Raw genomic sequence first — 26,852 nt, forward strand, 5'->3', positions numbered from 1 at the left:
CAGACACTGCCAGCCTGAGTCAGGTCATTCCCCTCATCAGGCTTTTGCAGAAGAAGCTGGAGGCATTGAAGAAGGAGCTAACACGGAGCGATTCCGCTAGGCATGTGGGACTTGTGGATGCAGCCCTTAATTCGCTTAACAAGGATTCACGGGTGGTCAATCTGTTGAAATCAGAGCACTACATTTTGGCCACCGTGCTCGATCCTAGATTTAAAGCCTACCTTGGATCTCTCTTTCCGGCAGACACAGGTCTGCTGGGGTTGAAAGACCTGCTGGTGACAAAATTGTCAAGTCAAGCGGAACGCGACCTGTCAACATCTCCTCCTTCACATTCTCCCGCAACTGGGGGTGCGAGGAAAAGGCTCAGAATTCCGAGCCCACCCGCTGGCGGTGATGCAGGGCAGTCTGGAGCGACTGCTGATGCTGACATCTGGTCCGGACTGAAGGACCTGACAACGATTACGGACATGTCGTCTACTGTCACTGCATATGATTCTCTCAACATTGATAGAATGGTGGAGGATTATATGAGTGACCGCATCCAAGTAGGCACGTCACACAGTCCGTACTTATACTGGCAGGAAAAAGAGGCAATTTGGAGGCCCTTGCACAAACTGGCTTTATTCTACCTAAGTTGCCCTCCCACAAGTGTGTACTCCGAAAGAGTGTTTAGTGCCGCCGCTCACCTTGTCAGCAATCGGCGTACGAGGTTACATCCAGAAAATGTGGAGAAGATGATGTTCATTAAAATGAATTATAATCAATTCCTCCGCGGAGACATTGACCAGCAGCAATTGCCTCCACAAAGTACACAGGGAGCTGAGATGGTGGATTCCAGTGGGGACGAATTGATAATCTGTGAGGAGGGGGATGTACACGGTGATATATCGGAGGGTGAAGATGAGGTGGACATCTTGCCTCTGTAGAGCCAGTTTGTGCAAGGAGAGATTAATTGCTTCTTTTTTGGGGGGGGTCCAAACCAACCCGTCATATCAGTCACAGTCGTGTGGCAGACCCTGTCACTGAAATGATGGGTTGGTTAAAGTGTGCATGTCCTGTTTTGTTTATACAACATAAGGGTGGGTGGGAGGGCCCAAGGATAATTCCATCTTGCACCTCTTTTTTCTTTTCTTTTTCTTTGCATCATGTGCTGATTGGGGAGGGTTTTTTGGAAGGGACATCCTGCGTGACACTGCAGTGCCACTCCTAGATGGGCCCGGTGTTTGTGTCGGCCACTAGGGTCGCTAATCTTACTCACACAGCTACCTCATTGCGCCTCTTTTTTTCTTTGCGTCATGTGCTGTTTGGGGAGGGTTTTTTGGAAGGGACATCCTGCGTGACACTGCAGTGCCACTCCTAGATGTGCCCGGTGTTTGTGTCGGCCACTAGGGTCGCTAATCTTACTCACACAGTCAGCTACCTCATTGCGCCTCTTTTTTTCTTTGCGTCATGTGCTGTTTGGGGAGGGTTTTTTGGAAGGGCCATCCTGCGTGACACTGCAGTGCCACTCCTAGATGGGCCCGGTGTTTGTGTCGGCCACTAGGGTCGCTAATCTTACTCACACAGCTACCTCATTGCGCCTCTTTTTTTCTTTGCGTCATGTGCTGTTTGGGGAGGGTTTTTTGGAAGGGACATCCTGCGTGACACTGCAGTGCCACTCCTAGATGGGCCCGGTGTTTGTGTCGGCCACTAGGGTCGCTTATCTTACTCACACAGCGACCTCGGTGCAAATTTTAGGACTAAAAATAATATTGTGAGGTGTGAGGTATTCAGAATAGACTGAAAATGAGTGTAAATTATGGTTTTTGAGGTTAATAATACTTTGGGATCAAAATTACCCCCAAATTCTATGATTTAAGCTGTTTTTTAGTGTTTTTGGAAAAAAACACCCGAATCCAAAACACACCCGAATCCGACAAAAATAATTCGGTGAGGTTTTGCCAAAACGCGTTCGAACCCAAAACACGGCCGCGGAACCGAACCCAAAACCAAAACACAAAACCCGAAAAATTTCAGGCGCTCATCTCTAAAAATAACCCACCCAAATCTAACTCTCTCCGCTCATGTTATATCTGCTCCCCCTGCAGTGCACATGGTTTTGCCCAACTGCTAACAAATTTGCTGGTGCGATCAGGTCTGAATTACCCCCCAGGGCTAAAGATGTTTAATTGATTCTCTCTTCCTCATGTAGAGTAGTGTTTATAATATTTATTATTAAGGAAGTATTTGGATTTACAGACTTCATATTAACTCCACGAAGATGAGATATTCGGGCCCCCTGTGCCGGCCCTGCACCCGAAACATGTGACATCCTTACATCACAAGTAGGAGGAGGGGCCACCAGATCTGGGAAGTAGAGCTTTGCTTGATTAGTTTTAAGGATGTTCTAGGCAGCTACATAGGATGCAGGGTGCCTACTCGGAGCGTACCTTAGATGTCGCTCCCTCCAAGACCCTCCACCCATAGTTATAGCCCTATATCCGGGGACTGCATGCTGCGTATGGTAGCCTGGACCAACCACACAGAGAATTAAATATGTGAAACTAATTATGCTTGCTTGTTAATTCATATAATTACCATAAGTGAAATGAGGTCACGGAATGTGAGCAGTTTCATAATGAATTACTTTAGTACATCCAGATATTCCAGCATGTCAATTCTTGCACAGATCCCTCTTAATTAGGGCTTCCAAGAAAAATGTCAGTAATAAGACAAATTGCACTGCTGCAGCCAATCAAACACTATGGGTGGATGAGAATAGATTAATATTGAGCAGGGAGGCACTGAGCCTGAGAAGCATGTCATTCCGGCATTGACAGTACAGGGACAAAAAGGGCATAGGGCCTTATTCAGCTTCAGTTGCAAAATTTCAAATTCGCAAATCGGGTATTTATCGGACAACTGTGAATGCACTGCGAACGCATTGCACATGCACGAAGGTCGAAATGCGATCGCACAGCATTTGCCAGGAAGTGATAGTTTGTGGGAGGTTACATGGGGTTTGTGGGGAGTGGTTGGAAAAACGCAGACGTGTCATGGCCGATCACATCCTGTGTGATAAGGGTGATGCAGAGTAATACACCTTTCAAATGCACCTCCATTTACTACTGTGCTGTGACAGTGCATGCAATATACACATTTTAGATCCAGCATCTCAATTCACAGCAGATCAGATGACCAGGGTTATAGAAGGAGCACATCGATCCGCTGGCTGACTGCGCTTCACTGGATCATCGATCACTGAATGTTTTGAGCAGAGCAGGAGTAGTAGAACTGGAGAGAAGCCTTGGTAATGCTATCTGAAGATGGCGTTATTATCACAGGGCTCCCTACGGTATTTTTTTTACATTTGTATAAATTTGGGCAGATCACATTTCCCATTACTGTCAGAGCAGAGCAGGAGTAGTAGAACTGGAGAGAAGCCCTGATAATGTTATCTGAAGATGGCATTATTATCACAGGGCTCCCTATGGTATTTTCTTACATTTTTATAAATTTGGGCAGATCACATTTCCCATTACTATAAAAATGTGATAGGAAGTTTTGGAGAAGAATTTTGAGAATTCTCCAATTGCCCATTAGTACATTCATGTTATATTAAATAATGTGAAAAGGGTATGAAAATACCCATTTTCACATTATTTTAGTAAAAATAATATTTATAAATATGCCTGTTTGACAGGCCAACTGCACTCTGCTGTGGATTAACAGATAGACAGTGAAAAGGTGTACAGTTCACATAGCGTACCCTTCCGCATAACCGGCTGCTCTACCAACCCCTGCCTAATGCCTTGGCCATCTCTGCCTCGCTTACTTCCTGCCATCATGCCACATTCTGCTTATCGCACCTCAGGTCACCTGTCTGTCTCCCCCCTTCCCCCTTGATTGTTAGCTCCTTGGAGCAGGGCTCTCTTCCCTACTGTTCTCACAGCGCTCTTCTCTCGCACTTCAATCACAGCTCTCTCCTACTCAGTGACTGTCTTTCTCCTCTCGCTCATAACTGTTCATCTCTCCCTAGTAGTACACCAATTACTCCTTTGCTTCCTTACATCTCAGCTGTATTGTAATGTCTGCCTTGTGTGTGCGGCTCTTCGAAACACTTGTAATAATAATAATCAGCAAGAGCATGTACAGACTGATACAGTATATAACAATATAGTGTGATCTATATTATTATATAGTGTGGCGAGAGGTCCCCCTTATTAAGAAACAGAGACGCCTCACATGTCCTATCCCACCAGCTACAAAAGTCTCTGCTTCCAAACTTCATTGCTGAGAAGGATGTTTTTTTTGTCTTAAATAAGATCTCATAAATTCAGCACAGTAGACCCCAATAGTAAAGTAAGCCGGGAAGTCCGGGATTTTGTACCAGGTGAATAGGACCATGTTGTTGGACCTGAAAACTGGGCAGATGTTGATGTACAGTAGTTGACTTTTATATGAGTTATTTTTGGTACACTAAATTCAGTTTTGCTGTGCAGATCAGGTCTTATGAAATAGCAGAGTAACATCTCTGTTTATGTAGCAACAACAACACCGAGTACTGTAAGTCTTACACAACTGGATTTACATACCATGCCAATTAACTGGCTCAATAATAGCAGCTACGACACAGTTGCTGTGATAGGAATGCCTGGAGTGAAAGCTGGTGTGCTGGTTGATGTATAATGTTGATGTATAATGTTGTTGTTGATGATGATGATGATATTTAGATGGGAGTTTCCTCAACTATAACTTGTGGACTTGATCCAAACACTCTTGAACAACAAGACGTGAGCTACAGATCACTCTTCTACCTCTGACTGGTTGGAACCAGAACAATTCTCTCCAGAGTCAGGAGTAAAAGCAGATCTGAGGATGAAGTGGATATCCAGTTTGGCATGGACAGGTTTTCCTATAACGGTCATGTATTTCATCTCTGCCCTGGGACTGACAGGTGAGATGTTCTCCTCTAACCTATATACAGACATTTTATGTGGCTGTAGAGCAAATTATTACCAACTGCTTGTATTCATTTTTAATGAATGTCAAAATATTAAATTTTTTAAGGAAATGTTTGGGAACTAAAAACTCCTTTCTCACTTTAACATAGAAACAAAGAAACATAGAATTTGACGGCAGATAAGAACCACTTGGCCCATCTAGTCTGCCCCTTTTTTTTATCCTTTAGGCAATCTCAACCCTTTTTGAACCTTAATTCTTTGTAAGGATATTCATATGCCTTGTTTGCACTTGGATTAAAGCTTCACATGGATACATCAGCTATTTCGTTGTTCATTAGTGTCTGGTTCAGTTCTCATGTATCATTACCTGCATCAGTGTGTCATTAGTATCATGTAGTAAGCTGTTTTACTTGTTATGTTAATGGGTATGTGCGCTTACACCATGGGCAATGATCCAATGCAGCCAACCCATCTAAACTGATCTCATAAGGCACTTCACAAGAGTGATATTTATCCATATCACAAGCCAAGGGTAATTCACAAGAGTGAAAGTTCTGTGCTTACCCATGACATCACAGCCAAGTGCCACATTTGCAAGCATATCATAGTTACATAGTTACATAGTTGTTGAGGTTGAAAAAAGACAAATGTCCATCGAGTTCAACCTGTATAATAATTTTTTATTTTTTTATCTTAATTAAATGATGTGTCCTTGGATATTTTTTTCCGCTAGGAAATTATCTAATCCATTTTTAAACTTATTGATCGAGTCCACCATTACTAACTTCTCTGGCAAAGAATTCCAAATCTTTACTGTTCTTACTGTGAAGAACCCTTTTCTCCGTTGGGTATGGATTTTTTTTTTCTTCTAACCTCAGGGGGTGTCCTAGGTAGTGTTTTTTTTGATAAACAAATCTTTTAATAAATCCTTGTATTGTCCCTTAATGTATTTATAAATATTAATAATGTATCCTCTCAGTCGCCTCTTTTCCAGCGTAAACAAATCTAACCTTTTAAGTCTTTCCTCATAATGCAGTGCCTCCAACCCCTTAACCAGTTTGGTGGCTCGCCTCTGAACCTTTTCGAGTTCCAAGATATCTTTATTATAGTGAGGTGCCCAGAACTGTATACAATATTCCAGGTGTGGCCGCACCAATGATTTATACAGTGGCAGGATTACACTCTCATCCTTGTCTCCATTACCCATTTAATGCATGCTAACACCTTACTTGCTTTTGTTGCTGCATTCTGACATTGCATACTGCTACCAAGTTTATTATCGATGAGCACTCCCAAATCTTTTTCAACTACTGTTATCCCTACATTTTCCCCATTTAATTTATAGGCTGCCTGATTGTTCTTAGTCCCAAAGTGCATAACTTTACATTTGTCTGTATTGAACCTCATTCTCCATTTACCCGCCCAGACCTCAAGTCTAGATAAGTCATTCTGTAGAGACTCAACTTCCTTGTCTGAATTAATTACTCTACATAGCTTAGTATCATCTGCGAATATTGACACTGTCCTTTCCAGTCCCTCTCCTAGGTCAAGAATATGTTAAACAACAATGGTCCGAGTACTGAACCCTGTGGTATTCCACTGAGCACTGAAGCCCACTCAGAGTACACCCCATTAATCCCCACTCGCTGTTCCCTATTAAACAGCCAATTATTCACCTAAGTAGAAATAGTGTCCCCTACCCCAAGCTCCCTTAATTTGAGAATTAGCCTCTTATGTGGAACTTTGTCAAAGGCCTTAGCAAAGTCCAAAAAGATCACATCCACTGCATGACCGTGATCAATATTATCACTCACTTTGTCGTAGAAGCTTATTAAGTTAGTTTGACAGGATTTGTCCTTCACAAAACCATGCTGATTCCTAGTAATAACCTTGGAGGTATCCAAGTACTCAAGTATGCTATCCCTTAATATACCTTCTAGTAATTTCCCCACTATAGATGTCAAACTTACCGGTCTATAGTTAGCGGGGTGAGTTTTAATACCCTTTTTAAATATTGGGACTACCTCTGCTATTCGCCAGTCCTTTGGTATCATTCCTGATCTAATTGACTCTCTGAAAATCAAATATAGGGGTCTCGATATCTCTACATTAAGTTCCATAAGAACCTTGGGGTGGAGTCCATCCGACCCAGGAGATTTATTTATCTTAATTTTACTTAGTCTCTCCCAGACTACTTCCTAATTTAACCAAGTACCTAGCATCGGGTCGTTATCGTAGCTTATGTTATGCTCTACTCTCGTCAACCTGTCCTCATTCGTGAGTATTGCTGAAAATAATTTATTAAATAAATCCACCTTATCCCTATCATCATTAATCAAGACATCCAACTCACCCTTTAAAGGCCCAATATTCTCCCTTTTTAACCTTTTACCGTTTATGTACTTGAAGAACTTTTGGGGGTTTATTATACTCTCCTTTGTGATTTGTTTTTCGTTTTCTATTTTAGCTGCTCTAATTTCTTTTTTGCATTTTTTGTTACATTCCTTGCAGAACTAGAATGATTCCACCATTCCGTCAGACTTAAATGCTTTGAAAGCACGCCTTTTTTTAACCATTTGTTCCTTGACCCTCTTATTAAGCCACATCGGTTTGAATTTCCTACTCCTGTTTTTGTTGACTTTGGGAATATACAAATGAGTGTACTTATTGAGCGAAGTTGTAAAAACATCCCACATTTCAGCAGTATTCTTACCATGCAATACAATTTCCCCATTGATGTCCCTCATTGCTTGTTTCAGCAATATGAAATTAGCTTTCTTAAAGTTAAAAGTTTTAGTTAGACCCTTATATTGTTGTTTTTGGAAGCTGATATTGAATGTGATCATATTGTGATCGCTGTTTCCTAGGTATTTGATATTATTTCCTCATTATTAGTTAGTACTAGGGCCCTCATTCCGAGTTGTTCGCTCGCTAGCTGCTTTTAGCAGCACTGCACATGCTAGGCCGCCGCCCTCTGGGAGTGTATCTTAGCTTAGCAGAATAGCAAACAAAAGATTAGCAGAACTGCTACTAAATAATTTGCTGCAGTTTCTGAGTAGCTCCAGACCTACTCCTAGACTGCGATCAGCTCAGTCCGTTTAGTTCCTGGTTTGACATCACAAACACGCCCTGCATTCGGCCAGCCACTCCCCCGTTTCGCCAGCCACTCCTGCGTTTTTACCTGGCACACCTGCGTTTTTTAGCACACTCCCTGAAAACGGGCAGTTTCCGCCCAGAAACACCCACTTCCTGTCAATCACACTACAATCACTCGAGCGATGAAAAAACGTTGCTCAAACTTGTGTAAATCTACAGTTTTGTGTGAAAGTACTTAGCACATGCACACTGCGTACCATACGCATGCGCATTTTTGCAGTTTTTTTACTTAATCGCTGCACTGTGAAAATCGTTAGCGAGCGATCAACTCGGAATGACCACCTAGGTCCAGTATAGCCCTATGCCTAGTTGGTTCCCCGATTACCTAGGACAAGTAGTGATCTTTTAGCATGTTTAAGAAGCTATTACCCCTAGTTGTATTTACTGTTTCGGTGTTCCAGTTTATGTCTGGGTAATTAAAGTCCCCAACAATAATGACGTCCCTCATACCTGCTGCTTTTTGCGAATTGCTGCAAGAGTAGTAATTCCTCAGACACACTAATATCTGGTGGTTTATATCATGTCCCTATTAGACTTTTTTTGTATCTTTACCCCCACTCGAAATCTCAACCCACAATGACTCCACGTTGTCTCCAGTCCCCCAATCGCTAACATTGATGAGAACCAGTCAACAGCTTCACATGTAACAATTTTCCGGATGCTTCTCCTTCATGTCAACAGCCGGCAATCTATCTAGCGGTGCCAAGGGGCACTATAGACTTTATGTGACTCATCCACTAGTTTAAGTGACACGTCACCTTTGATGCTCTATGGGTGATGGGTGGAGACCTGATGTTATCAATGGGGGGGGCTTTATGTAGGAAGGGGCATTTTGAAGCAGACCAACCCGAGGAAATTTAGTTCTGTGCTTAACAGAATGGGTCTATGTCCATCTTCAACAGTGGGCCCCTGAGTGCAGTTAATGCTATACAGTCCATCTGCCAACATAGCTTGATGCTGGTTGCATTACCAATAACCATTCAAGAGTATGAGTGGGTGTACTTTGATCACAAGGGGAAAGTTAGACTGGGGCATGAAGGGCCCACTAGGGAATGCACTGGTAGGGGCCCAAGTTTAAGGGGTGTGACCAGCCATCGGAGAGGGTGTGGCCAGCAACCACGGTGGGACTTGGCCAACCATTAGAGTCTACATGCAAAGAACAGAGGTGTGTCAGGACCACCCACTTTGATTGACAGGAGGGTGGATTTTGGTGTAGATTCCATAGAAAACACCCAGCACCCGAGTTCATCCATCATCCTGCTCCACCAAGTTTCTGACCCCTAGAGGAGGGGTGGGGCCCTCATTCAGTTTGGCCAACTGGGGGTTTTCCCTGTACACCTTTGGGCCAGTCGGACCCTGCATTGGGGCTAAAGAAGCATACTTTTTTATGTTCTTTACTTTAAAAAATAATCAGTGATAATCACATCAAGTTGCTGATTATAAACATCTCAAACACGCCAAATCTTTATGGAACATTTTATCATATCTCTATATTGTAACGGGTGTGGATTCCACACAGAGATATACTCCCGTGTTGTGGTCAAAATGTCATGTAGTGTAGTATATATAACTAGCTCGACCACACTTAGGTTGACAGTCACTAGGTCGACTACTATTGGTCGACATGCATTAGCTCAACGCGGTTTATAGGTCGACATGGTCACTAGGTCGACGTGACAAAAGGTCGACATGAGTTTTCACAATTTTTTTCTTCAGATTTTTACTTTTTCATACTTTCCGATCCACGTGGACTACAATTGGGAACCGTAACCTGTGCCGAGTGTAGTGGTAGTGGAGCGAGGCACTTTGCCCAAAGCATGGCGAGTGAAGCGAGTCATACGAGGGGACACGGTGCACTAATTGGGGTTCCCCGTCACTTTACAAAGAAAGTGACACCAAAAAAACATGAAAAACTTATGTCGACCTTTTTTCATGTCGACCTAATGGCCATGTCGGCCTATTTCTAGTGTCGACCTAGCCACTGTCGATCAATAGGTGTCGACCTAATGGGTGTCGACCCTGAGTCCCATACCCATATTGGACAGTGTCATTGTCATGTATTGTGGCTGTGTTACTTTCCAAAGTAAACGTGCATAAAACAATGTTTAGTAAATGGTTATATATACAGTATATATAGGCGAAAATATTGTTTATATCAATAGACATGAACATGAAATCAATAGGCTTCATAATTTATCTCACAAAATATTGAGAAATATGCTTCATGTTATCCAGTTAGCTTGAGGCGCCGATTAATGATGCAGTAATTATGTGTATCACCTCCTGTAATAAGGTTACTATAATATACCTGCTTAGATAAGCACATAGTGGTAACAGTCTCACGTTGCTCACCCCCACTTCCACTGTCCTCCTGTGTGTCACAATGGACAGTAAACCGGAGGATGAGATTATGGGAAGTAAGCTAGAGGTGAGTGAATATAGCTTAGGCGGTCATTCCGAGTTGTTCGCTCGCTAGCAGTTTTTAGCAGCCGTGCAAACGCTATGCCGCCTCTCACTGGGAGTGTATTTTAGCTTAGCAGAAGTGCGAACGAAAGGATCGCAGAGCGGCTACAAAGTTTTTTTGTGCAGTTTCTGAGTAGCTCAAAACCTACTCAGCGCTTGCGATCACTTCAGATTATTCAGTTCCTGTTTGGACGTCACAAACACGCCCTGCGTTCGCCCAGCCACGCCTGCGTTTTTCCTGGCACGCCTGCATTTTTACGAACACTCCCTGAAAATGGTCAGTTGACACCCAGAAATGCCTTCTTCATGTCAATCACTCTGCGGTCAGCAGTGCGACTGAAAAGCTTTGCTAGACCCTGTGTGAAACTACATCAGCCGTTGTAATACTACGTCGCGCGTACGCATTGCGCCGCATACGCATTCGCAGAAGTGCAATTTTTTGGTCTCATTGCTGCGCAGCGAACGAATGCAGCTAGCGATCAACTCGGAATGACCCCCTTAGAGAGGGATCTGTTTTGTGCTGCAGCTCACGTGAACAAACAATGAGAGTCCCTCGAAAGGGTAGAGTATAATATGTTGTAACTGTAGCGGTATTTACTAAAGGTGAACAAGCCCTATCAGGCAAAACGCGTGTCCTTTCTTTGGACACTGGGTCCTTGTGCACAGGACCCAGTCCTAGGAACACTGGGAGTGTGATAAGTATTATACTTTTTTTCACTTTACTTTTACATATGCATCAAAATGTTTATCGTTACATTATTGCAACCTCCCTGTATATTTAGTATATACCTCTACAGTTACAACTTATTATACTCTACCATTTCGACGCATGCACCACAGCGGAGTGCGGGGAGGGATCCGATTGGATCCCTCTCAGGGGGGAAACGTGAATAGAAGCCCATATGCTTCTATAGGGTAATGACATTTAAAGATGAGTTGCTTAAGGCATGTGCACTGCAAAGTAAACATGAAAATGCGTCATTTTTACAGCATGCAATGTTTTGGGGGCATAAGTGAGTCTTAATGACTGTCCCGTAGTTCTAGCTCAAAGTGTACTTTCTTCAGATCAGTGGTACAAGTAGAAATTATTTCTTAGTGGTACTGATAGTAAAAATGGACGTGGTCACGTGTCATGAGGGGGCGTGGTCACATGAAACTATGGGAGTGGCTACATGACATTTGGGGCATGGCCACATTATGCCACACACCATAATGCCCCTTACACATTATGCCAAACACTGTAATGCTTATTACACATTATGTCACACACCATAATGCTTATTACACATTATGCCACGCACCATAATGCTTATTACACATTATGCCACACACCGCAATGCACATTACACATTATGCCAGACACTGTAATGACCATTACACATTTTGCCACACACCGTAATGCTTATTACATATTATACCACACACGGTAATGCCTATTACATATTATACCACACACCGTAATGCCTATTACATATTATGCCACACACAGTTATGCCACTGACACCATTTTATGTCCCAAACACAACAATGCCCCTTATAAATTATGCCCCACAGTAAGGCTACTATTTACTTGCTGCCAGGGGATTCATGGCAAAATATGCCGCTTTCTGCATCTTCTCCTGGCGGTACCAGCGTTCCTGGCACTTTTGAGTAATGCTATACATGCTGTGGCGTAATTATACATTTTGCACCCCCCCCCCCCATGGCATTTTAGTGCCGCTTACAAGTATAATGCCCCCCTGCAGTGCCCCTTACACACACAATGCCACCTGCTATGCTGCTTACACGCATAATGCCCCTTGCAGTGCCGTTTACACACATAATGCCTCTAGTAGGACTTACCACCCTACATGCTTGTTGCCAGGGGTTTCTTTCTTATTGCCAGGGGTTGCATGCTCATTGCAGACAGAGACCCTGCATTGGCAGTGGGTTGGTGGTATTGGGTACCACCAATAAATTTCTTAATGGTACTCCGCACCACCCCGTACTACCCTACTTTTAGCACTGCTTCAGATGTCTTTAACAGGATCAGCAGGTCACCAGATTCCCACCTGACTATTGTAGGAGCAGTTGAACCCATTGATCAACTAAGGCTCCAGCCAATTCTCAGCCGACCAGCCGGATAATTGCATAGTGTGTACTCTGCTTTAGAATTGCATTAATCTGGTCACTCATATGGTGTTGTCCTGTTGACTGGTGACCTAATACTAATCTACCTATAAACCGGATACCTCCAACGACGCTGCAGAAATCACCAGAAAAATGGCTGCTTCTATGGTGAATAGGAGATACGGGCACTTTAAAATATCTAACGGTTTGTAGGAGAGCCCTCAGCTCAAATAGAAGAGTTGCAAACATTCTAGTTTTATAGCCAGTATGCTGTCAGCTCCTCCACCAGATGCTACACTCACACTCACGTAAGTTCCGCAGAACAGACAGTCATCCTGATGTAATGGAGTAGGTATTATGTGATGAAAGCAGCTGCAGCACTCTAAATTTAAAGTGACCAGGAAACGTTGGTGAGATAAGAATTCCTACAGGGGCGGATTGGGAACAAAAAGCGGCCCTGGAAAAATTTGTACTACTGGCCCCACATGGGCAACAACAAAGGTTTAAGGTCTAGCCATGGGCCATGGCAGCAGCACCCTCCCCCCAAGACTTTCCAGATAGTGGGCATGTCCAGCATCAAGGGGGAAGTTAAAAAGAAATAAAATTAAATATTATGAGCACATTGGGCCAGATGTAGTAACCTGGAGAAGGCATAAGGAAGTGATAAACCAGTGATATGTGCAAGGTGATAAAGGCACCAGCCAATCAGATCCTAACTGTTAATTTTCATCTTGGAGCTGATTGGCTGGTGCGTTTATCACCTTGCACATATCACTGGTTTATCACTTCCTTATGCCTTCTCCAGGTTAATACATCTGCCCCATTATATGTTACACCTTCAGAATTTGAAAACTATATCATTCTTTAGAAAGATATATTTTCTTGCTTATTACACCAACCATATCCCAGTCACTATTCACTCAATCTCATACACTAGATCATCTGCAATCAAAAGCTAAGTGGCAAAGTAATTTTCATATATGCAAATTATTTTGCATCTTATTCATCATATCTATAAAAAGGACCACATGTCCTCAAACAAAACAGGCCCCACGGGTGCGTCGGCCCACCGGGAATCTTCCCTGTAGACCCTATGCCCGATCCGCCTCTGAATTCCTATGACCATCCCTAAGGTGAGTGCAGGTAGCACACAGACCTACTGTATTATAACCTTCCTATGATCACACAAGTGGGCCAGATAGTATCTATTCATGCCCCAGCAGAACAAGTTCCTGACCATCTCCCAGTATGTTGTATATGGGTTTGGTATGAAATGCCTACAATTAAAATCCTGACGGTCAAAATACCGACAACTGGCCAACAGTCAAAATACTGACAAGGTCAAAATCCTGACATTTAAAATACCGGCAAGGTCAAAATCCTGACATTTAAAATACCGGCAAGGTCAAAATACTGACATTTAAAATGTTGACAGGTCAAAAAGTCGACACACGTTTTTGACAGTTGACATAGGACACCGTATAAGTGTACCGCGTCCCCTTGCATGGCTCGCTATTTTATTCCCCCTCCTGGTCCACTGGGATAGTAAAGTATGAACAAGTTGGTTTTAATGAAAACCTATGTCAACTTTTTGACCTGTCGACATTTTAAATGTCGTTATTTTGACCATGTCGGTATTTTGACCGTCGGTCAATGGAAGTCAGTATTTTGACCGTCGGGATTTTGATTGTAGATAAATTGACCGCATCCCGTTGTATACATGGATGGATATGTGGACATTTCACCCGTATCATTATTTCCTGTCCTCTGTTTATCCGCAGGTGTCCAGTCTCAGGAAATTGAATGTTACACTTGCACAGATCAAGGTGAAGGAGGCTGCTTACCGGAAAATGCTGCGAATGTTACTTGCCCCTCGGATTGCAATGTGTGTGTCGAGGCCATTATTGCAATAAAGACAAGTATGTAGTGTATGTGATGTATGGGTTGCCTTTCATTTTGCCTGGGACAGATCAGATTTGGGGATTACAGGGGTTTGCTTTTGCATTTGGGGAATGTGACCTCCCAATACGAGGAGGGGGGTCTTGGTGCATCAGAACGTAGTCGGAGCAGATCCAGGACATAGAATAAAGTACCAGGCATGTCATAGCAATCAAGAATGCTAGTAGGTATTAGTACAGGTTGAGTATCCCACATCCAAATATTCCGAAATACGGAATATTCCGAAATACGGACTTTTTTGAGTGAGAGTGAGATAGTGAAATCTTTGTTTTTTGATGGCTCAATGTACACAAACTTTGTTTAATACACAGTTATTAAAAAATATTGTATTAAATGACCTTCAGGCTGTGTTTATAAGGTGTATATTAAACATACATGAATTGTGTGAATGTACACACACTTTGTTTAATGCACAAAGTTATAAAAAATATTGGCTAAAATGACCTCCAGGCTGTGTGTATAAGGTGGATATGTAACATAAATGCATTCTGCGCTTAGACTTGGGTCCCATCGCCATGGTATCTCATTATGGTATGCAATTATTCCAAAATACGGAAAAATCCCATATCCAAAATACCTCTGGTCCCAAGCATTTTGGATAAGGGATACTCAACCTGTACTTATAACAGGAGCTAGAGTATGGGAAGGTCAATCTGATTGGCTACGTGTGTATAGACCCCATGGGCAGATGTACTAAGCCTTGGAGATGGGGGGTAATTCCAAGTTGATCGCAGCAGGAATTTTGTTAGCAGTTGGGCAAAACCATGGCCCTCATTCCGAGTTGTTCGCTCGGTAAATTTCATCGCATCGCAGCGATTTTCCGCTTAGTGCGCATGCGCAATGTTCGCACTGCGACTGCGCCAAGTAAATTTGCTATGCACTTAGTAATTTTACTCACGGCTTTTTCATCGTTCTGGCGATCGTAATGTGATTGACAGGAAATGGGTGTTACTGGGCGGAAACAGGCCGTTTTATGGGCGTGTGGGAAAAAACGCTACCGTTTCCGGAAAAAACGCAGGAGTGGCCGGAGAAACGGGGGAGTGTCTGGGCGAACGCTGGGTGTGTTTGTGACGTCAAACCAGGAACGACAAGCACTGAACTGATCGCAGATGCCGAGTAAGTCTGGAGCTACTCAGAAACTGCTACGAGGTGTGTAATCGCAATATTGCGATTACTTCGGTCGCAATTTTAAGATGCTAAGATTCACTCCCAGTAGGCGGCGGCTTAGCGTGAGCAACTCTGCTAAAATCGCCTTGCGAGCGATCAACTCGGAATGAGGGCCCATGTGCACTGCAGGGGAGGCTGATATAACATGTGCAGAGAGAGTTAGATTTGGGTGGGTTATTTTATTTCTGTGCAGGGTAAATACTGGCTGCTTTATTTTTACACTGCAAATTAGATTGCAGATTGAACACACCACACCCAAATCTAACTCTCTCTGCACATGTTAAATCTGCCTACCCTGCAGTGCACATGGGGGGTCATTCCGAGTTGTTCGCTCGCTAGCTGCTTTTAGCAGCATTGCACACGCTAGGCCGCCGCCCTCTGGGAGTGTATCTTAGCTTAGCAGAATAGCGAATGAAAGATTAGCAGAATTGCGAATAAATAATTCTTAGCAGTTTCTGAGTAGCTCGAGACTTACTCCTACACTGCGATCAGCTCAGCCCGTTTCGTTCCTGGTTTGATGTCACAAACACGCACTGCATTTGGCCAGCCACTCCCCCGTTTCTCCAGACACTCCCGCGTTTTATCCTGGCACGCCTGCGTTTTTCCGCACACTCCCAGAAAACGGTCAGTTTCCGCCCAGAAACACTCACTTCCTGTCAATCACACTCCGATCACTTCAACTATGAAAATTCTTCGTTCGGACGTGAGTAAATCTACTAAGTTTTGTGCTAAAATACTTAACGCGTGCGCACTGCGTACCATGCGCATGCGCATTTTTGCCTTAATCGCTCCGTTGCGAAAATCGGCAACGAGCGAACAACTCGGAATGACCCCCATGGTTTTGCCCAACTGCTAACAAAATTCACAAAAAACAACATATGAAGCGCTTGTGGTCACATATGAAATGAGTAGGTCTAAGCAATCCACATTCTAGGAAATTAAAAATTTATTCCAACAAAAAATATTAAAAAACAAAATATTCCACATTTAGAATATCAATAAAATGCAGTAAGATGTAATAAGATTGCTGCTTAAAGTCCTGCTCCCAAATGGAACTGATAGTCTGAATTAGATAGACTGCGAGTGACCTGTTCCTTTTGAATAGTCCCCTTTTGATCCCAAATGGACCCCAATGCTGGTATACAACCGTGAATAGTTACCACTGATGAACTCAAGGTGTTTAAGCGGTTCAGCGTCCCGCAGAATGGCAGTCCCTTGATGCAAATGTGGATAGATTGCCACGGTTTCGTGAGAGGGATCCCCACGAAACCGTGGCAATCTATCCACATTTGCATCAAGGGACTGCCATTCTGCGGGACGTTGAACCGCTTAAACACCTTGAGTTCATCAGTGGTAACTATTCACGGTTGTATACCAGCATTGGGGTCCATTTGGGATCAAAAGGGGACTATTCAAAAGGAACAGGTCACTCGCAGTCTATCTAATTCAGACTATCAGTTCCATTTGGGAGCAGGACTTTAAGCAGCAATCTTATTACATCTTACTGCATTTTATTGATATTCTAAATGTGGAATATTTTGTTTTTTAATATTTTTTGTTGGAATAAATTTTTAATTTCCTAGAATGTGGATTGCTTAGACCTACTCATTTCATATGTGACCACAAGCGCTTCATATGTTGTTTTTTGTGTATTTCTACTTTTGAGGTCTGACCAACCTCTATTTGTTTAGCTGCTGTGTTGAATCTCCGCATCTAGCACCGGGAGGCAGTTACCCTAGGGTAATTTCCATTTCTTTCTGCTAACAAAATTCCTGCTGCGATCAACTTGGAATTACCCCCATGGTAAAGTGGAGAGAGATAAAGTACCAGTCAATCGTCTCCTGACGTTTTAAAGGCTGTGTTTTAATGACAGGCAGGGCCAGTTCTTGGGCGCTGTGCGCCCCGGGCGACAATAGGGGGCGTGGCTACATACAGGGGGCGTGGTCATTTACGCCCCCTGTACAGACTGAAATGATGTGCGGTGCGCGATGACGTCATCCCGCACAGCAAAGGTCTCTCCACGAAGGGAAACTAGACGCGTAGCGTCTAGTTTCCCTTCGTGGAACTTTATCGCACTCCACTTTATCACTGTCCAAGGCTTAGTACATCTGCCTCACGCATGTGAAGTATTAATGGAGTTTCATTGATACCCCTGTAGGGTCTATACGCAAGTAACCAATAAAGGATAGGATTTTCCAGTTTGATTGGATACTTAAACATAGAATTTGACATCAGATAAGAACACCTCTAGCCTGCCCTAAACACGTGTGTGTACACACACTTACAGGCTAGAGATATTTGTTTTAGCCAATTAATCTACCAGTATATTTTTTTGAATTGTGGGAGGAAACACACGCCATCACGGTGAGAATATACAAACTCTACACCATTTGGGCCGTGGTGGGAATCGAACCCATGACTTCAGTGCTGTGAGGTAGTAATGCTAACCAATACACCAGCCGTACTGCCCCCTACTTGTGGACAGACCCCTAGTCAGACATGCATTAGGTACAGTAGCTTATCCTTGGAGCGCATGTCTCTCAGTATCTTCAAAATGCTTTTAAACCATTGGATTACCAGAAGAAAAGAAGATAGAAGGAAGAAAACTAGAAGTAAAAGAGAAGTACTGGAAAAAAAGATGGAAAAAGATCCCTAAGGAATTACAGGGGATACGTATCACGCCTTGGAGAGAGCTAAAGTAGAGAAGTTGCCCATAGCAACCAATCAGCTTCTGCCATTTTACAGGCTGTGCTAGAAAAATGACAGAAGCTGATTGGCTGAAAATTCTAATTGCCACTACCGCTGAGATTCATATAGGATAGCTGAAAAGGCCTCAATTTAGTGCAATCTCCCCCCTGTCGCCTGTCGCCGGCACCCCTACACACGGAGTGATGTTCAGCTAATTTCTAAGCAATAGAAATTAGCTGAACATCGCTCCGTGTGTATCCCCCTTAAGGATCAGGTTCCACACTATGTACTTGATGGTGTATTTTCGACAGTGCATTGCTGTTATTACTCTGGTACATTATCATGCATGCAGCAGCTGAATTTACTGTATATATTTATGAAGGGTCCCAGACGTTGCACTCTCTAATGGTTAGTGAAACCAATGAGGTGGCAGGCCACACCCCCTCTGCAGACTGGCCACACCCCTAACATGGTCCTCTAACACTGCATTCCCCCGGTGGGCCCTACATGCCCCAGTCCGACACTGCATACATGTGCAAAATTCCGGGTTCCACCAGGAGTGTATTAACACCTGAGGGCAGGGCCGGCGCCACCACTAGGCAGCTTTAGGCAGCTGCCTATGGGCGCCGGCCACTTGCGGGCGGCAGCTCACGCTGCCGATGAATGCTTCTCCTCTCCTTAAGAGGAATATGAAGAGCATTACTGCGGAGAGTAGCGGAAGACAGTTGCTATAGCAACTGTAACAATATCCGGCAGGGCGCTGCTTACTCTATATGCATAGAGCCGCTGCCGATGGGGTCCGTACACTCACACTGTCCGTGCTGGCGGCTGATAACAGTTGGGCGGCTGCGCGCCGCAGCATCCCTTTAGCACGGACAGTGTGAGCGGTTGTGTAACCCATCGGCAGCGGCTCTATGCACATAGAGTAAGAAGCAGCGCTGCCGGATATTGTTACAGTTGCTATAGCAACTGTCTTCCGCTCCTCTCTGTGGTAACGCCCGTCATACTCCCGCCCCGCACCACAAAAACAGACTGCCACGAAGCACGAACTCCCCATGCAATTGTAAGAACTTCACTAAATGTATAAAGGATCAGGGTGGGGGAGCAGTAAATTTATACAGTAAAGTGAAGGGGGGGGGTGAGGGGGGAAATTTAAATATATAAGAGGTAGAGGTTGCTGGAAGGGGAAAAATAATGACATATATATATAAATATATATATATATATATATATATATACACACAGAGCCGGCCATAGGCATAGGCAAACTAGGCAATTGCCTAGGGCATTTGATATGCCTAGGGGCATCAGCAGCTTCTGCTGATTAAAATGATATGCGGCATGCCTATATTCTGTATGTAGCATTTCATATGCAGATACAGCCACAGTCTCACACAGTATATAGGCATGCTGCATATCAATTTAATCAGCAGAAGCTGTTTGTGCATCCTAGCCACATAGTAATGCAAATAAGATGCATTTTCATTTAAAAAAAGGTGCCCGACGTTAGCATTGATGCAAGATTAATGAGGACATATCTGTATCCAAGCAGAGGCAGAGGTCACAGTGTTAGTGGCAGTGTGAGTGCTGTGTGCATGTGAGTGGGTTGGTTGTGCAGTAGTGTTCGGAATATGTGTAAGGAGCATTATGTGTGTCATGTAAAAATGCATTAATAATGTGCAACATATGTGTAAAGGGCCACTATGTGTGTCATTATGTGTATAAGGGCGTTAATAATGTGCGGCATATGTGTAACAGGGTACTACTGTATGTGTGTCATTATGTGTATTGGGGCACTAATAATGTGCAGCAAATGTGTAGGGGGCACTATGTGTGTCATTATGTGTATAAGTGCATTATTAATGTGCGGCATATGTGTAAGGGACATTATGTGTAAAAGGGCATTAATAAAGGTTGTCATAATGTGTAAGGTGCATTATGTTTATAAGGACATTAATGTGTCTCATATGTGTAAGGGGCATTACTGTGTGGAATTGTGTATAAATGCATTACTAATGTGTGGCATTATGTGTATAAGGTGCTCTACTATGTGGCGTTGCATATAGAAAGGGCACTACTGTGTCGTCTAATGTGAAAAAAGAGCAATAAGGTGTGGTGTAATGTGAATAATGAGCAATTCAGTGTGATGTAATGTGAATAAGGGGCTCTACTGTGAGGAGTAACGTTTATAAGGTAAAGTGATACTACTGTGTGTAATATGAATTATGGACACTATTGCAAGGTAAAATGTGAATAAAGTTGCAGTACTGTGTGGCGTAATTGGAATTGGGGTTACTATTGTGTGGCCATGCCTCTTCCCAGCAAGAAGATGCCCCTTTTTGGGCTGTGCGTCAAATGTGCGAACTGTTCCTATTTAAAATATAGGGGGTACAAGGACTGCTATGGGTGAGGGGTGATGGTGCTGGTAAAGAGGTGCAAGGTCAGAGGCAGAACCAGCGGTGGTGCTAGGGGGCACCAGCCAAAATCTTGCCTAGGGCATCATGTTGGTTAGGGCCGGCTCTGTGTATATATATATATATATATATATATATATATATAAAATACACTAGTTACCGGCCCGTCAAAATGACGGAACATCGTAACAGTAATGTCAGTGTCGGTGGCTGTGTGCACCATATAGTCACCGCAAGCATGCAAAACACTTTAATTCCCCCCGCACAGGTGAGGAGCAGCATTGGTATTTTATTACATAGTGGGTGTTTATATATATATATATATATATATATATATATGTATATAGAGTGGTCGAAGTGGGCCGGTATGCGGCGGTATGGCATACCGGCACTTCTCCACAGACCAGGAAGTTGTTTTTTTTTGTTTTTATCAACTCCTGCTATGGCCGATCATGCTCATGTTCTTCCCACCGCTGCTCCCAGTCACGGCGCCTGGTGCCGGAGCTGTGAGCCACACTACTCCCCAGCAGTTACGGCGGACACACACTCCCCCTCCCTCCTCCAGCAGCCGCTCGTGCAGAGTGCCTCGATTCCTCCAATTACTCAACCGGGCAGCCGCGTCACCATGGGGCTGCATAGAAGCTGGCGCTCGGATCCTCCTGCTGTCGGCCTCCTCTTCGGGCTGTGCCTGGATCCACACCGCGGGACTCCTTTGTTGACAGTGACACCCTGCAGCTCAAGCTAAGGTTGACTGGACATGGTGGCAGTGAGTGACTGCTGGAGAGCCCTGTGCCCTCCTGCCCCCCTCCCATTCCCCATGTGTGTGGACCCTGCCTCTGTGTATGACACCTTGTGCCCCCCCCCGCTGCCTATGTGTGTGTGTCACCCAGTGCTCCCCTACCCTTGTTGCCCTGTGTGATGACAACCTGTGCCCTTATGGTGCTCTGTACACCCCCTGCGTGTGTGACACCCTGTCCCCCATGTTTTGTCTCATACCGTGTGCTATAATGTGAATTTCAGCTCATTCTGTGTGCTATAATGTGAATTTTGGCTCATACCATGTGCTATAATGTGAATTTCGGCTCATACCTTGTGCTATAATGTGAATTTTGGCTCATACCATGTGCTATAATGTGAATTTTGGCTCATACCATGTGTTATAATGTGAATTTTGGCTCATTCGTGTGCTATAATGTGAATTTCGTCTCATACCGTGTGCTATAATGTGAATTTCGGACTCATACCGTGTGCTATAATGTGAATTTCGGCTCATACCGCGTGCTATAATGTGAATTTTGTCTCATTCCGCGTGCTATAATGTGAATTTCGGCTCATACCGTGTGCTATAATGTGAATTTCATCTCATACCATGTGCTATAATGTGAATTTCCGCTCATACCGTGTGCTTTAATGTGAATTTCGGCTCATACAGTGTGCTATAATGTGAATTTCGGCTTATTCTGTGTGATATAATGTGAATTTCGTCTCATACTGTGTGCTATAATGTGAATTTTGACTCATACTGTGTGGTATAAAGTGAAAGGGGCATCAGTACTAGATAGTATAAGGGGTCCTACTACACTGAAGGACACCCCCCACCCCCCCTAAGGTGCCCTGGGCCACCTGAAGGCTTAATCCAGCCCTGGTCTAGCAGTTCTTGCGCACCCTGGGTAGAACGCCTGTAGCATTACAGCAGCAATCTGTCCTGAAGTTCCCACTTAAGGCCCATACACACTGGGTGATTTTGAGCTGAAAGCAGGTCACTTTTGGTGTGTTGAGCTGCTTTCAGTTCAAAACCGGCCAGTGTATATGCCTTGGCGATGAGCGGGGAGCGCTGATGCGCGCTGCTGCTTCATCGCTGGTATTACCAGTAGATGAACGGCGGGGTGTGCGGCTTTCCATAGTGTCCTGCTATGCCCAGTGTGTATGCACCTTAAGAGTCAGCTGGATGGGATGTACTAGATAATACCTGTTTCCTGGGTTTTACTGCATATCCTATATGTATTAAGACTCTGTGTGTGGTTTGGGGAGGGGGGGGGGGGCAGCAGGCTGAAATTTTGCCTAGGATGCTGAGAAACCTTGCTCCGGCCCTGCCTGAGGGGGCCTCATCCAAGCAGCAATCCCTCTGCTCCTCCACTGCACCATCTTCCTGATGATATTTGTAAAGATGGAGCTTGTGCACAAGTGAGAGTCTTTCTGTCACGGCGTGGCGCCATCTTCCCGAAGGTGTCACTGGAAAGTTGGCACAACTGAGGAGACGGGACCCGCATGCCAGCACAAGGTAAGTATACTCTGGGTGCAGGGTGCGATGCGAGTGTTGCACCTGCACATCCTGCACCCATAACAAATACACTTATGGGTTCCACATGTTTTGGGAAACCAGAACTGCCCTTTTGGTCTGTGCAGTAATTTCCAAGTGATACCCAATGATTCAGAGAATGGGGTCTATGTGGAGAAGTGAGACAGTAGAGAAGTTGCCTGTGGCAACCAATCAGCTTTGAGGCATTTATTTATTAAGTGTATTCTATAAAATTATATATAGCAGCTGATTGGTTGCCATGGGCAACTTCTCCACTCTGTTCACTGCTTGATGAATAGACCCCAATATAACTTACATTACCATACAGTGGGGATGATGCAAACATCATAACTAACTACATTTGATTGAGCGGAAAGCATTTGTGACCGTATGCTAATAAAAGTCTTGTCATTCAATAGGTCATGACACTCATATTATCCTGAAGAAAGGCTGCGGATTCGGTGATTCAATGTTGTTGGACAAATCCATTTTATTCTATGGGATCTCCATATTTTTTCAACTTAATCAGTGCAACAGCAGCTTGTGTAATACTGACATGGATCTGGAAGACTACCAACTTGCCCCTGATGGTAATTATTATAATGCATACTTTCTACATTAAGAGCAAACCTGAGAAAAATAATCAGATAGATCCAGAGCAGGTAGGCCGCTGGTTCCCCTCACGGCCAATAGACTGCGCCTCATATCAGTCATACTGTCTCAACATCAGGTGTAAGATGGCAGAGCTGGCGGAAACATGGTCACGCATTGAGGTTCCATAGTGTGATCAGATTTCTGCGCCTAAAGGGCACATCAGCACCTGACATTCATCTCCAACTGGTCGAGGTGTATGGTGATAACGTTATGTCATGGAAACAGGTTTGGGTTTGGTTGCAAATATATTCGAAGCACGAGCTCACCATGAGAATGGCTTGCAGGACCTAACCTTGCACCTAACTGGATTGACTCCATGATGTTATGCAGTGATGGGTAGAATTACCAGGGGAAGAGGCAGAAGGGTGAAGTAGTATCATTACTGAGGTGCAGCGTTTGAGAAGTTGTTTAATTTGAGGTTAGCTAGTAGGCCAAAGTCCAAATACAGTTCAAAACCAGTTTAGACTCCATGATTTAGCGGACGTACTTCAGCGGCAGGCTTGAAAATGGCAGGCCAAGTACTGTGAGCCAGAAGGGTCAATATGAACTCAGCTAATCAGAACCATTTTATCCCTTGATGTTATATAGAACTATGCTGCAATACCCTCCATTAGGCTTTGATCAGCCTGCCGTCCTTCAAACGTGCCCTTAAAGTTAAATTTTTCACTCTAGCCCAGAGGTTCTCAAACGCGGTCCTCAAGGCACCCAACGGTCCAGGTTTTAAGTATATCCATGCTTGACCACAGATGACTTAATTAGCACCTCAGTCAATTTGATTTAACCATCTGTGCTGAACCATGGACATACCTAAAACCTGGATTGTTGGGGTGCCTTGAGGATCGCGTTTGAGGACCTCTGCACTAGCCTAACCCCTTCCTCCTAACCTGCATTTCCTGCTCTCCCCTCCTCTGCTTACCCATATTTCCTTTAGAAGGTGAGCTGGTGCCAGCAAGGCTCTCACTCCCTTGCCTTCTCTACATAATTATGCTAATTGCACATTGTAATAATGTACTTAAGTGAAGTCGTAAACTTGTTTGTATCTGTCTGAACTTAACAAACTTGACTTGTTTGTTCTGTTCCTTTGTATGGTGCTACTGAACCCATGTGGCACCTCATAAATAAAATATGATAATAATACTGAGGGTGCAACACTCCTTGGGGTGAGAGTGAGGATACAGCTGGGGTAGAGTCACCTTTATAGATAGGTTTGGGAACATATGCAGTCTGCATGACGATTATGCTTGTGTGACATGATTCTTGTGTGATGAGACATTGGGCAGGATGTAATGAAGTCAAGGTTTCGCGGCCGAGCGGGATGCAGTCGGAACTCAGACTTTTTTTTTTTAAAAGGCAATCATGTACTAGACATGGTTTAGCCTCATACATGATTGCCCCTTTAGTCCGGCATCCCGCACGGCCGACAAACTTGGACTCCATTACATCCTGGCCATTATTGGGGATGGGCTGAAGCCTTTTTTAAGTCTAATATTTAATTATCTATTTATGGGGAAGAGATAGAACCTATCTATTTATTATGGGGAAAAGATGGAACCAAAGGGAATTTGATCCAAGTCTACTTGGAACAGACAGTAATAATTATTGCAAGTGATCTATTACTGTGCAGATTCATGGGAGACCTAGATCAGTCCCCCTCTGCCGTGACACGACCCAACAAAATCATATCACCAGAATTCCGTAGCAACCTGCCGTTGTGTTATCACTACATGAACACTGTATAACGTAGCAGGAGTGTTAGCCTTAAATCCATTGAAGAAAGTACACAGTGAAAGTTATCAGCAAAGTGATCGGAAAATCACGGCGAGGATCGCAGCATTTATCTGACTTGCCGAGTGATGGGCATAGTATGTACCAGGCCTTATTGACATCCTAGCTCCAAGGAGGATATGTAATAAAACATAATTATCTGATAAAAGCTGGAAAATTTTACATTTATGTTCTCTGGAGGTGGATATAAATATCTCTTCTCCAGTGGCAGTTGCAGAGCAGTACACAATTCAAATAGGGGAGCCACATCAACTGCCATCCCAAACACTGCCAGACATTGCTGTTCGGGACTCACTGGCAGTTGCTGTGGCTCCCCTGTTTGAATTTTGTACTGCGCTGCAACTGCCACTGAAAAGGAGAAATTTATCTCCATCTCCAGAAAACATAATTATCAGTTTCCAGCTTTTATGAGATAATTATGTTTTATTAAATATCCCCCCAAAGCATTAGTAGCGAGTGCTAAAAGAGTTATGTCTCATTGACAAAGGGGTCCCATGGCGAGTTGGATGATGTTACATAAGACATGTTTGGACATTTAGGGCTGGTTCCTGTGTCATACATCTATTCATCTGACAAACCTGTTTTAAAGCTTGTGCTAGTAATGTAGGGAAATGTGTTCTTGGCATTGTATCCCATTAATTATGCCGCTATTGTACATGTGTGTGCTGCAGATAACATAACGCACGTGCCTAGTCGGAAGCAATGCTACAGCTGTATTGAGAAAACCGGTGTGGACTGTACGCCATCCAGTGCTCTTGTCGAGACCTGCTACAATGACTACACTCACTGCTTCGATGGAAATGTCACAGTATCCATTGGTAAATACCAACATATGGTAATGTCACATATATGATTACGAGGGATTGCAAGCAGGCGGAATTGGAGAGGTCACCCGTGCCATAGTCTTATTATATTGTTCCTTTACATCTGGGCTATAACTACTGGTGTCCGAGCTGTGATGCCATCGCGGGCCCCAGTGGCCCTTGTATTTGGCTTGTAGGGTGCCTGGAACTTGCCGCAGGATGTTTATGATTCTGGGACTCAGCTTCTCCAAGCAGCAGTCATCCTGACATAGAGGCGGAGATGTATCGAACCTTGGAGAGAGATAAAGTGGAGAGAGATAAAGTACCAACCAATCTGCTTCTGACATTTTTGAAACGCAGCCTGTAAAATGGCAGTTAGAAGGCGATTAGTTGGTATTTTATTTCTCTCCAA

The 26,852-nt window shown here is 43.9% G+C and overlaps 1 protein-coding gene across 1 annotated transcript in view; it reads left to right on the top strand.

Annotated features, from left to right (window-relative positions):
* The first annotated feature begins 4,857 nt into the window (after positions 1–4,857).
* The window catches only part of LOC134967017 (ly6/PLAUR domain-containing protein 3-like), a 34,665-nt gene continuing 12,670 nt past the window's right edge, over positions 4,858–26,852 (top strand). The window contains exons 1-4 of the mRNA XM_063944010.1: positions 4,858–4,936; positions 14,453–14,590; positions 23,618–23,788; positions 26,309–26,455. Coding sequence (XP_063800080.1) covers positions 4,858–4,936; positions 14,453–14,590; positions 23,618–23,788; positions 26,309–26,455 — 535 coding nt within the window. The remainder of the gene's footprint in view (positions 4,937–14,452; positions 14,591–23,617; positions 23,789–26,308; positions 26,456–26,852) is intronic.

The sequence above is a fragment of the Pseudophryne corroboree genome, chromosome 10, assembly GCF_028390025.1.
Source record: "Pseudophryne corroboree isolate aPseCor3 chromosome 10, aPseCor3.hap2, whole genome shotgun sequence".
NCBI lineage: Eukaryota > Metazoa > Chordata > Amphibia > Anura > Myobatrachidae > Pseudophryne > Pseudophryne corroboree.